This window comes from Parasteatoda tepidariorum, chromosome 3 (genome assembly GCF_043381705.1).
Source record: "Parasteatoda tepidariorum isolate YZ-2023 chromosome 3, CAS_Ptep_4.0, whole genome shotgun sequence".
Lineage (NCBI taxonomy): Eukaryota > Metazoa > Arthropoda > Arachnida > Araneae > Theridiidae > Parasteatoda > Parasteatoda tepidariorum.
In genome coordinates, this window is record NC_092206.1 from 95,100,480 (window position 1) to 95,114,851 (window position 14,372).

General features: G+C 32.3%; 1 protein-coding gene across 1 annotated transcript in view; it reads left to right on the forward strand.

Annotated features, from left to right (window-relative positions):
• LOC107441974 (tetratricopeptide repeat protein 17) overlaps positions 1 to 13,727 on the forward strand; it is a 59,331-nt gene extending 45,604 nt beyond the window's left edge. The window contains exons 9-10 of the mRNA XM_071179020.1: positions 5,172 to 5,374; positions 13,506 to 13,727. Of these exons, the coding sequence (XP_071035121.1) occupies positions 5,172 to 5,371 (200 nt within the window). The 3' untranslated portion in view covers positions 5,372 to 5,374; positions 13,506 to 13,727. The remainder of the gene's footprint in view (positions 1 to 5,171; positions 5,375 to 13,505) is intronic.
• Positions 13,728 to 14,372: the final 645 nt, after the last annotated feature.

Here is a 14,372-nt window from a genome sequence, read left to right on the forward strand (position 1 = left end):
TTTTCTACAAACAGCAGTTTATATATACGGTTGATTACTTTTTAGAGCCATGTAATAGTTTGATATCGTTAAGATGAACATGTTAACAAACTGTGATTTTACTTTAAGATAAAATAATTTAAATATTTTAATAAACAAAAGGATCTTTATTTTTTTTCTGAGTTTATTTTTGAAAAATATCGACTTTTAAGAAAAAGAAGCGACGATGATTGAGTAGTAACCATCGGATAGGTGAAACGAGCAAACAGGGAGCAAAAACTAATTGTAGCATAAAATATTCTATACGATTCAATGCATCGCTTATATTAATGACAAACACGAGAATAGGTATGAGTAGAGAATTTCTTTTTATAATATTCAGAGCAAAATAAATTATACAGGAAACAATATTTCACTTGTCTAGATAGCAAATGTCAGACATAAAAGTATGTATGTCAAAATCTTTACTGTTTTTACTCTAAACATTAATAACTTATGAACTACAAAGCTTACCGATTTAAAGATGGTTTTGTTCAATTCAGTGAAAAATAATTAAACAGCAGCAATGCCCTACTTGACTAGATAGCAATTCTTGGTCTTTTTCTCAGTGTTTTCTTTTCATTATTGCCTTTTTTATTCCACAAAGTATAATAAATAGAATGTGATCACTCACAACATTTAATAATCAAGTTGTACTCGGGCCTAAGAATATTGGTAGTTAGAAAACTCACTATTTAGAGAAAATGAGCCTTTACCGAATTTTGAAGGGACTTTTACTAATGAAGAGTTTAAAAATATGCAATATATTTAAAGAAATTTCGGTTATGTATTGAACCAACTTCATAATCTTCCAGACAAGATTAATCAAGTCTGAAAATTCCAGTAGCTGTAGTAAGAAAGCATAACTCATTTAAATAACCCGGTTTCTCATTATTCATATAAGAGAATTTGCTCTCGCATACCTTTAAAGAAGTATCTATTATTCATTTAATAATCAAGTTAGATAAACTGATTCCTTTTTTGAAGAAAGAAGAAAAAGTGGGGTTATATTACGATAATGTTGGGGCCGTAACTGTCTCACGCTATTCTGTAATGATGGGGTTAAATTAGCAATTTGATTAAGAGTTCTTGGCTTCTGCTTGAAAATTATTGGGAGTAGGCTGATTTATTTTGGTTCAGAATTTGGCAAGATTGGCTATATTTCTTTAACTTTATTGCCCTTGTATGTCCTTTGATGGAATTATATATTTTTGGACTGAATCTATTTTGTAGAAGTAGTATGGGAGATAAATGACTAAACATTACTTTAAGAATTAAACGGTGTGTAATTTTATTATCAAAGGCATATTAAATGTTTAGATAGGTGAAATAATTTTAAATTAATATATACAGTGCACAGCCTGAATAACTTTTGGATCTAATGATTGAATGTGCACGTACTTAGATCCAATATTAATGATTCGAGGGCCTAACTTTGAATATGATAATTAATTAGGGCAGACGATATTTTAAGTTACGAAATCAGACAAAAATAAGTACTTTCCTTTAATAAAAACATACCCATTTTGTTGTTGAAAGATTTGGATTTCTGAACTTTAAAATATGAGAGATACCAGAAATCAGAAGAATGTACGTACTTTCCTTGAATAAAGACATACCTTTCTTTCGTAACATTTGGATTTCTGAGCTTCAAAATATGAGGGAACATAAGTGAATGTAGGGAGGGAATATAGGGAGGTAAAATAGGGTCTCAATTGTTTGGTCAGGAGAACGGTTGAAAGTTTGGACCCCTTAATGACAATTTTACTTTTTGCGTATCTCGCTATATCTCGAGAACTTTTTAAGCGAATTGAAAATTTTTTCCACATAATTATGAAATTCATTTATCTAAAGATAAAATGCAAAAAAAAAACAAAAAACTTCTAGTAACTGTTTATTATTTTTTTTATTATTTTATTTAGTAATGGTGGAAAAAAATTTGATTTACGATGTATACACTTTTTTACATCATTTTAACGAATGCTACATGCAAAAATTAAGTTAAGAATAAACAAGGAAAAAGTTAAAGAATTTTACAGGGCAGAATACTGAGTTCGTGCGAAATGGGTCGAATAGTTCATGAAAAGTTCCGAATAGTATAATCAAGATTGAATTTTGAATATACGACTTTTTTTTGAAATTTGATTTTTCAGAAACTATTCATCCGATTTCGCCCAAATTAAATTTGGTATTTTTCCATATGAAATTGCATTTTTTAATAAAATGTAAATAATTGTATACCTTATAGTTCATAATTTTTGGACTCTTAATAAATAGAATAATGAAAAATAGTAAATATTTGTTTAAAGTAATTTTTTGAATGAAGTAATCTTTAGATAAACAAATTTTATAATTGTGTGTAAAAATGTTTCAATTCGCTTAAAAAGTTTTTGAAATATGGTTAAATATTCAAAAAAGTAAAATGTGCATGAAGGTGTCCGAATTTTGTACTGCTCTCGTTAACAAAGTATGGGGACTATAGTTTCCAAACTACGACTGGGCCCTATATTTTCGGAGTATAAAATCTAAATCCGTCAAAAAAAAAAAATCTGTGTGATAATGCAGAGAAAGTACGTTTTTGTGTCTGATTTCGTAACTTAATGTTGTAACTTAAATATCCCCTCTGCCTTTAAATAAGCTTGTTAGCTTTGACAAATGGCATAAAACAACAACATTCAAATAGAATTACAACCAAAAATTGTCTACTTCAAAGCAGTGCCCTTGGGAAACTATATAGTTCTCTTGCCTAATAAGAGTGCTAGAATTTAGGAAATTGAAATAGCCTTTATCTTATCGGTTGCACAATTTTGAGTGTCCCAAAATAAAGTTACTAAGAGAAAATTTTCAAACTCTAGAAGAGGAAAAACAAAAAAGTACTCAAGCCAGGTGAGTAATTAAGCCACTTGCGGAAAACAAATGTATTGACATTGCTGTAGGACAATTGTCGTGATGCATAATTGTTCTTGACGTTGGGTCTTACCGGCACGATCCTTTCACGTAGTTCAGACTTAATCAAGGGCGCCGGCAGGGGGGTGCAAGGAGGTGCACTTGCACCCACTGGCTTTTTTTTTAAACAATTAAAGAGATACAGAAAAACAATTTTGTTATAAATTATTTTTATTAAAAATATTTTTATTCAAAAACAAATAATTAAGTAATTATTGATACATAACAATTGAAAAATTGCTTAATCAAACAGGAATTGTAATCGTCTTGTCAGCTGTCCACATCTGTTTATAACTTTTTCAATGATTTCTGAGTCATCTTTGATTCTTTTCTTATGCACATTGAGGATGCACAAATTACTTAATTTCTGGTGAGACGTTGTAGACCGATTTCATGTTTTGATGCGTCGCATTGTACTAAAAGTGCGTTCAATAGCGCAAGTAGTAGCTGGAAGAGTTAGGCCAATTTTGATTCCTGAGAAATGTATCGCGAAAAAGACTAACACATGAAAGTATATGTAATAACAAAACAAAATGTAATAACAGAATATCTGTAAATTTTTTTTTCATGGGGGGGGGTTAGTTTGTTAGAGGGTTGCACCCCCTTTTGCATTATTCTGCCGACGCCCTTGGACTTAATACATTGTTCAAAATATGATGAAAGGTGGGGGGATTCAAACTCAACTGTTCTCCGATCATTCTGATCGTCAATCGACGATTAATCGACGAGAAAACTGAAGATCCTGGATTTTATCGACATAATATTGGTTCGATAAAGTCTGAAGCAAAGTCACGCGATAACACACCGCGGTTTCTTATTAGTGTCACTCATTTCAAGAACGCACTACCAAAACTGATTTCGCAATAAATATGATTTCAGGCAACCACATTAATCTATCCACTTCACATTAGTACTTGAATGTAGATACTTTACCTCACTAGAGTTGCACAACAGTATATTGGCGACGGATGAGGCAATCTCTGAGGATAATCCAAAGGCATGCAATCACAGTTTTGATGCCCTGCAGAATGAATCTCAATTGTGAGGTCACTGCTTCCTCAATTTAGACACAGATCTGACGGGGAAGGGAATCTTCTTCAGATTCCTGTACCCATCGTACTACTCATCGATCGAAAACAGTATTTTAGGTTCGACACATTTTGCGATCACGTATGTCGCATTTACTCGGTGGGTCTTAGTGGAGTTGAGGATCGAATCCCAACCCCTCTGGCCCGGGTTCTGATGCTCTAATCACTGGGCTACCACGATCCTGAATGAATAATCACTTACCTCTCCAGGTTTGATGGGTCTAGTGTTGCTATATCGATATTATATAGCGCTAGTCACATTACCTTCCACTTGAAGCAATGAGATAATTTTAAACTATATATAATTTTGCCATGAAGAATTATCTGAACTTTAGAACAGACAAATAACTTAGATATTTTAAAAAATTTATTAAACTTTTTTAATAATCGCCAATTTTGCGACATTTTTCCACCTAGAGGAAAATTATCAAAATCACTGCCTTTTTCTCAGTTTTTGCAAATTTTTATGAGCCTTGGTAATGCAGCTTTCGAATAAATTTTAAAATATTAAAAAATTAAACTACAAACTGTTTTTATTTTCACAAAACTGTGTTTTTTCCTCAGATTGATGTATGTTTTGTGCCATTTTTAAAATAAGTGTAGGCACCACTGGATTTAGATAGGATTTAACAGTCATGAGTAACAGTTGCAAATTCCCAGCAGTTATAAAAATATCATATTAATCGAAAAAAAACCCATCATTTGATATTACGACGGAGCCTTCCAAGAACAAATTTGATTTATACACGACGCATGCCGTCCTACGGGTCAATGGTTTTTAAATTATCACAACTTCTACTCGAGTTATGATGGAAACAAAATTGAAATTCATGAATTCTTTTATTGTATGAGGATCTAATCATAGTTGGCCAAAAAAAAATATATTCAGGTACCTTAATAATATGCCACATGTTTTCAATTCAGAGTCTGTGTCTGTATTTCATTACAACTTTGACATGTATATGCGGTTAATTCGTGTTAGCTATATTACTTCTGGGAGAGTTTTAAGAAATTATAATCTAATACAGATGGATTTTGGATTCTCTATTAAATATCAAATAAAAATTTGTTCAATCTGTATTTACGAATCGCTGCATTATTGAATTGTGTTTCTTTTAGGTCAAGACTGTTTTCAGTTTGAGCAGAATGGGCACATGGTACTGAGCTGCAACATGAGGAGAGAGGCTTATCAGTCAGGGGCTCAAGCTCAAGTAGATCTCAGTCTCAATCTACAGCTACTCCAGGCCGTCGAGTCTCGAGCAGGGAGAATAGGGCAAAAAATGGCCGCAAAGGCCGGGGACCAATGCCAAAGAACTTGAAATGTAAGTAAATCCAATCACGTTTAAAAGTAAAAAATTAAAAATCGTATGTTATGTGAAAAATTAAAAGGCTTTGAAGAAAAATTAAAAAAAAACTTTCTCCTGTTGAAAAAGAAAGTTTCTTACGAGATTCATCGCGTTAGAATGTAGTTGGAATTGACTAAATTACGGTTTTAATAAATAAGTGAAAATTAAGGGGTAAGAATGGGTAATGCCCATGACAGAGAAGAGAGCGCACGGACAGGAATTGTTTTTCTTCAACACGGCTCATCATTACTGTGTAATAAACTCTCGGGGAAAACAGTTTTTCTACTTCATTATAATTTTTCCAAATTTAGTAGTCTGCCAAAATGCGACAGATGGTAATCCAACCGTCATTATTTCAATTTTAATTTATAACTGAATTTGAACAGCCAACCCAATTTTGGGTTTACGTCTATTAATGTTTAACTCCGTAGCCTTGTAATTATGAACCTATTACAGAAGACAAGGGAACTCATGGATCAAGTATCGGAAGAAATTTGCCTTCATGGAGGACTTATTGATGGAATTAACCCGTATTTACGTTACACGGAGAAGAAAGCCACGAAAACCTCCCACTGTTAGCTTGATGGCAAGGGGACTCTAATCCATGATCCGTCTACCACTGAGGATATTTTATGTCTGCACTGTGGTCAGTTCGAGTCGGGTGGGGAATTCGCATCGACAAGACATCGCTGGGATTCGATCCCGGTTCACCTCATTGGAAGGCGAATGCTCTATCTCCTGAGCCACCGCTCCTTAATCTTCATTTGCGTAAATATTATGGATGTAAATCTTTTTTTCCCCTTGATATATATTTGCAAACAAATAAGACATATATCTGATTTTACTCACCCTTTGCTATTTAGTTTGCAAAAGAAAAAAAAAAACAAACAAACATTAAAACTACTGCTGTATTGAAAAAGTTACATAGCAAAGGTTTTACTTCCTTACCAAATAACAGCCCGTTTAAATTTTGAATAAAAATAAATAATACAGTTTCTGAAAGCTTTGATTAGCAACTTTGATCGGCGCATCAAATTTTTTAAAGAGTTTCAAATGTAGCTTTTTCAGAGGAATATAATCCAGATGCGTACTTATTTAAAACTTCACTCGCAGAGGAACTGTTTGACTCCTCTGCTGTTTCTTTGGCTAATGTAATAGTGATCACCACCCTTAATGCGTGTCTTTAGAATCCTTGTTAAAAATAAAGTAAAAGCAGTAGGTGTATTAGAGTTGAAATCGAATAGTTAAACGAGAAAAAACAAAACTAATGAATCATTTTGAGGAGATTATTACATCAAAATCCGTTTGATTGCTTGATAAAAATATGAAGTGTTTATTATGGAGAATATTCTATAAGAAACACCTTGCATTATTCGTATTACTACATTTGAAACCCTTAAGTGTTCCATGTTAAACCTACCACGTTCCACATTAGTACTCTTAAGGGTTCCATTTACACAGAAAAGAGATTCTATTTCCTTTCTGCTAACTTATACGGAATAATATGAAAAGTTCCTTATTTATTAAGTAACTAATTAATATTTTTGGATGTTTTCTGTTAGATTTTATATTCATTGATTCATTCAATTAAACTTGTTTATAATATTCTAAGTTCGTTCTATAACCCTTAGGAAAATTTGCCATAGAGAAGCCTATGGTAATCTATGGCAACCTATGGCTACCATAGAAATTTGTATGGCAAGATACCATACGCCTATGGTTACCATAGAGATTTGTATGGCACAACACCATAAGCCTATGGCTACCATAGAGATTTGTATGGCACAACCCCATAAGCCTATGGCTACCATAGAAATTTATATGGCAAGATACCATACGCCTATGGTTACCATAGAGATTTGTATGGCAAAACCCCAAAAGCCTATGGCTACCATAAAGATTTGTATGGCAGTATACCATAGACTAATGGTAACCATAAGGATTTGTATGGCACGTCACCATTGGCCTATGGCAACCACAGAAATTTGTATGGCAGTATACCATAGGCCAATGGTAACCTTAAAGATTTGTATGGCAGTATACCATAGAGAAAAGCTGATCTAGATCTCCACCAACGAAACAACAACTTCTATGGAGTCCTCAAAAACATCTTCTAAAAGAAATAAATATCCATTATTTCACCCCGAAGTTAATTAAATTCAACATGTAAACCCACAAGGCATTCCTGGTGAGTCTTTTCCGGCCTCCGGGTGGCCAATTTTTCCATTTTTGAGTGTTTAAAATCCGATGTTCCATTGATTTAGGCTTAGAGTATCAGACCGCCATATTAACGTGTCATCCACTACAAGTGGAATCTTTCGCTAACTTTGGCTACTTATTTTAATATTTTTTCGATCTCATTCTTGGTCAAAAACATTTTATTGCAAACGCCTATGCAATTATCTATCTGAATTTATTAAGTTTTTTAATTTCCGGCTGTCTGGTACTTTTATCAGTGTTTACATTCTCATTAGTTTTTTATTTTAATTCCACTTAGGTTCTTGCAATGCTTTTTTACATTATCTTACATATGTTAGGGCTTTATATTTATATTTTGTGTTTAATTTTTGCTTGCCATTAAATTGTTTTTTATCATGTCTCTGTGTTTTACTATTTTACAACTAATATTTCTTAAGTATCCACATATATTTGTACAATGTTCTGTTACATGTTTATACATAGCTTAGGGTCATCACTTAACTAGATTTGCTGGATTACTGGTTGACAATTGTTTTGCTTCAATATCATCAACTGGACAGTCCCTGGCCATATCATCTGCTGCTGTAACCAAAAATGCTTTTAACAATTTAATCTTTCCTTAAGTTTACAACTTTTTCGTCATAGTGATTCCCTATACCCAATTAATTTTTATTTACTATCCCTGACCAAGTGTAAATTTGTCAATAACAATTATTAATTTCACCAATTTTAATCATGTCTTAAACATGTTTTGTATTTACCAATGTTTCTATATTGTGTTCTCTTTTCTAAATGTGCTTAACACAACTCAACATAAATTTTCTGAGTTTTTTTATCCCTCACTAGTAGGGGATCAACTAATTTAGCCTGTTTTCTATTCTTAGCTTTTCATAGTCTAATACCATCTTTTTTATGGATAAAATTTTGTTCACATGCCACCACTGGTTGCACCGTTACATATTCAGCTTTTGTCCCGTTTGATCTATTTTAAACTAATTTCGCTTCGACCACCGGCCCCACTCTTTATCTTTTGAGTTTTAATAGTATTTTATTGTTTTAGTAGTCTGTTTAATTTTTAGTTTAGTATCACATATCAAAATTTAAAGAATTTTCATACTCGCTCCGACCATCGGACCGTTATTTTGCTTCGCGTTCTTTTAGGTTCCTCTAATATCTGACGCTTATCTAACTAATTATGATACCAATCAATCAAATTAACGTTTTTTATACTCGCTCCGACCTCCGGACCCACTTTCTATTTTCTTGTTTTTACAGCTTTAACAAATATTAGTTGCCTGTACTCAATATATTTTGTTCCTAATCAACATAACCAATATTTTCCCCACTCGCTCCGACCACCGGACCCATTTTCTAGCGGTTAGTACTAACTGTTTGAAATTTATTTGAATAAGAACCGCATACAAAAAGGATTCTGCAAGTAAAACAGGAGAAGTTTATCAAAGAAATTTAAAAAAAAGCTTTCTGGATATATATTTATTCTACAATTATTAAGTTTTGCATTTTTAATATCCATTGCGAAAGATTCTTGTAAGTAATTATTTTTTGACGTATGGTAAAATATCAACGAGAAATGTTGCCATAGCTGTATGGCAAAGGTATACCATAACCTATGGAAAAATATTTCTTCATAAACTGTAGCACATCTTAGTTTTATGGCAAAAATTTGCCATATAAAAAAATGCCATAGGATATTCCTATGGGGTTTTGCCTATGGCAAAATTTTGCCATACACTTTTGCCATACACTTATGGCAAAACTTTGCCATACAAAAAAATGCCATAGGATATTCCTATGGGGTTTTGCCTATGGCAAAATTTTGCCATACACTTTTGCCATACACTTATGGCAAAACTTTGCCATACAAAAAAATGCCATAGGATATTCCTATGGGGTTTTGCCTATGGCAAAATTTTGCCATACACTTTTGCCATACACTTATGGCAAAACTTTGCCATACAAAAAAATGCCATAGGATATTCCTATGGGGTTTTGCCTATGGCAAAATTTTGCCATACAAAAAAATGCCATAGAATATTCCTATGGGGTTTTGCCTATGGCAAAAATTTGCCATACATGTATGGCAAAATTCTGCCATACGTATATGGCAAAATTTTTGCCATAGGCAAAACCCCATAGGAATATCCTATGGCATTTTTTTATGGCAAACCTATGGCAAATTTTCCTAAGGGAGACATCGCTGGAATTCGAACCCGGTTCATCTCATTGGAAGAAGGATGCTCTATCCCCTGAGCAACCACTACTCCCGATATGTTATATGTCCGATTTATTATATCCAATATGTTAAGCTCGTTCGAAAAAATTGCTTCTTTTTGCTCAAAAGAATATATTATTACCGAAAAAAAATATCTAAAGCAATTATCCTATTCATTTTGCATTTCAAAAATGACTCAATTTATGGCTGCAATTAAATATTTTTAAGTATATAAAATAAATTCAGTTATGGGAAAAAAGCCGACTATTTATTTCCCGATAATATTTCCTTAATCATAAATTAAACATTTGAATTTTGCTAAATAAGCTTTTCAAAAACGCAATTTTTTATTTATTTATCGTCAAATATTTCTTCGCGTATTTTAAGTTTCAACGCTGCATAAGTTAGTTGCTCTTCACGAAAATAAAATGTTTCAAAGTGGATTTCAAATCGGCAAACTATTTCTAAATTGCTTCGTACTTTTGATTGCGCAATTCCAATATTTGCTTTCCGAAACTTGTTCGTTGGAGGAAAAAAAAATCACCCAATTTAAATTTAGGTGACTAGAATTTCACTCTTCAAATTTTTAATGAACGTTTTAAAACGTGAGATAAGATAAACAGCACAAGAACCTTCTTCTCTAGTTCAAAAAGTTTTTCTCGTGAACACTTTACGGGCTCATCAAACAACTCTTCTCTAAAATACCAAAAATAAATAGCCGGACTTTATAAAAGTACATCTTGAACGATATATTCTTTAAAGTTACTTTTCTCTCTCTTTTGGCGAATTGATCAATATTTGACGAGAGTCTTAGTTTGTTACTCAAGTTCTAGAAAGTTCGAGATGGAAGGGGGGGTCGACAGGGAAGCGCATTGTGTACTCAAGATGGATATATCCGGTACGTTTTATTATTTTTGTTCTTTTTCTACTATCGAGTATTCGTGAGTTATTTTTTGCCTACTTCAAATTCTAGATACTGACTAACGTCGGAAAGGACATTTTTATTCATTAAATCGGTATGTTTGTTTTCGTATCCGGTCTTCTTGATCCGGCTTAAAATCCGGCAATCTCAAGGGCCTGTTTTTCAAGGAAGGCTGGAGTAACATGGCCTCTACATGTGTCCACTTTTGAATTATTTTTTTTTCTTTCAATTTACTCTAAGATATCTGGCAGAAAAACGATAAGACATTTAATAACTTTCCTTTCTTTATCAATATACCAATATTTTTGTTCTGAAATCCTCTCAGAAAAAAAAATATATATATAACTTTCTTATTTAGATTTTAGTAAATCCTTTCTATTTTAGCATACGTGTTTTTTTAAGTAAACGTAGAATTGACAAAACTGAAATCATGCATTTTATTTTTGTTAATATTTTTCAATAGAATTGGGTACCTCCACTCCAAGAAGAAAAAGACCTCACGTACTCACACATGATCTGACCTATGACGTCAGTACCAGCTAATCTTTATCAGCAAAATGGCGTATTAAAGCTGATCTAAGTTTCATCACATTAGTTAGAATATTAATTAACATTAAGCTAGTCAAATCCAGAGCCGTATCGCACATCGAATTAGCTAAAATATAATTCTCTCTCGTCTGCTTCTTTTACTCAACTTAGATTTATTATTTGTTATGCATTTTATTGTAACCGTGATATATTTTTTTTTGTGTACCTGGCAACTTTGCATAATTAGTTTTTTATGTTCTACATGGTTTTGTTCTAGTCTTTGTGTTAAATAAGAAAAATATGGTGAAAGAATTAAAATCTTTGTGAAAAGATTATGTCACTTAAGGGAATTGATACTTGTCGGGCTTAGCTTACTTGAAAAGAACAGTTGCTAACGTAAACTGAAGTTAACTTATGAACTAATGAAGTTAAACTTATTCGTTTCAATTTTATCAATTGCGGTTAAGCTTTTATTTTTACAATTTAAAATTTAAGTAACTAACGGGATACCTGCAAATGACGTAGTGTGGGCATCTTGAGCCTGATTGGTTGTTAAAACGTGGCTTTGTTTACGTCAGCAACTGTTCTTTCCATTCTATTTTGAGTTAACTTACCCAGTCAAGTATCAATTCTTTTAAGTGACACATTTTCGATAATCATTCACAGAGATTCTTTTACCATATATTTCTTACTTAACACAAGGACAGGCACTAAGCCACGTAAAACATAAACTAATTATGCGTCAAAGTTGCCAGGTACACAAAACAAAAATATATCACATGTTGCAATAAAATACATAAACAAATAATAAATCTCAGAAAGAATTATATTTCAACTCATTCGATGTGCGATACGGCTCTATATTTAATTAACATTCTAACTTATGTGGGAAAACTTAGCTCAACTTTGACACTCCATTTTGCTTATTGACGATCAGCTGGCGCTGACGTCATAGGTCACATGTGTGGGTATGTTTTATCTTCTTCTTCTCGAAGTGCAAGTACCCAACTAATTACTTTAGGTTGTTTATTTCATTTTTTTTCATTGCGCTAATGCAGTTTTGCTTCGATTAAAGCAGTAACATAATGATATTCAATTCCTTTGTTGTTCTCTTATGTCTTATTAAACATCCTCAGTGGTAGGCTGATCGGGGGTTAAAGTCCCCTTGATGTCAGGCTAACCGTGGCAGGTTCTCTCCGTGTAGCGCAAAGGCGGGTCAGTTCCATCAGAAAGGCCTCCATGGAAGCAAATTTCTCCCAATGCTTGTTGGGGTAGTTCCTTGTCTTCTGGATTGGGTTCAAAATTACAAGGCTATGGCGTTGAACATTAGTAGTCGTAAGTCCAATAAATTATGTCTGCTGTTCAGCGATGGTTATAAAATAACTGTATTAAATGCGATTAAGAAAACAATTATTTCGCTAAAAATGCAACCCATGTGCATTTTATTGTTACTATTTTTAACAAATATGAGCTCTTTACGAACATTTCATAATATACTGTAAATTTTTTTATTTCACCCTTGTTTGTTTTCATTTCCGAATATTTTCCATGTAATGTTTACCATATTTTGAGATATGCTTCAAAGAATTGCTCTGTAAAAAATGATACAACTCGCCACTAGTCAATAGCAAAATTTTCAACTTTTTCTCTATACAATAGGGTATAACATCATTCATAATTCCAGAATTTTCAAATTTGCTGAAAAATAAAAATAGTGTTCCGTAATGACTGCCTTAAATATATATATTGTCTTAAATCCTAATCAAGTTAAAAGTATATTTATGTTATAAAAAACGTTAAAAAAATTGAACGAGTCACAACTGAGAAAGTTGTTACTGAGCTCAACAACAGCTGTTTGATTACCGCAGAAAACATAGATAGTTGTTAAAAGGTGTTGAAACTTAGTTGTTGAAGTGTTTATGATTATATTCTTTGGTGTTTATAATAAAAGGTGTTCAATTAAAGGTGGTCATATATTACACCTTTTTTTATAAAAGGTGTTTAGAAAAAAGGTGTAAATTCCTTATTCTGTAAACATGATGTTCCTTACTATTGTTTAAGAAATAGCCTTTCTCTGTAAATTCAATAGCCCGTATACAGTGTGTTATAATTATACTGTAAGGAACACCCTATATATTTCGATGAATTTTCTTCAATGTTTTTTCTTACTAAATAAATCTTGTTGAGTTGCTTTGATTAATGTATGATTATTATTTTAATTTCAGGAACTAATGGGGGGAGTATAGGAGTCATCAGTCGCACAAGCAACGATTATAAAAGAAAAATGCACCTTTTAGAAATATTTTTTCATTTATATTACGACATGTTTATGTCAACCTATTGAAAGAATCTAAATAAAGAAGAAAATGATGGCAAGATAATGAAATGAAATTGCAATTATGAACACAAAAAAAAGATGAAATCTAATAAAAATCATATTTATGTTACGCAGTGTTTGTACTTATTTTTGCAGTTTTGTACCTTGCTGTCTATGTTTCATAAATATATTTCAATTATCTTTTTAAAAAAATGCTTTAGAGATTAAGTTTCTTAAAATTTTTATATTTAATAAATCTCATGTCAAAACCATAGACTAATAATGTAAGTAAACTGCTCTCCAGTTTTATTTCTGTAAACAAGAGCTTTCTTTAATGTTGAAACGCAGAATGACAGAAGAAAACACGAGACGAGTTTCAACAAGAAAGAAATGTTTTTAAACCAATACACTGTGAAGAATTTAGTTTATTTTAACACTATAAATGATGATAACTACTTAACACTGAAACTATTGTAATGAAACACACGGAATGTTCCTTTAAACTACCGTTGTCAAAAAACATATTTCCACCATTTTTAGTGCTAAGTAACACTTTAACCTTAAAGTTTATAATAACAATAAGAAACAATAAACATGAGAGTCGGTAAAATTATTTTAATGATAAAATAGGAACAGTTAGGGCGCTTTTTCATTACACGACACGATAACGACAAAACGGATCCGATTGTCGGCGAACGACATGAAGTCAAGTAAAATACATGGTCAGCAACGGAGCGCTTTTTCACTCACCGATACGATTATGTCGTATCCGACA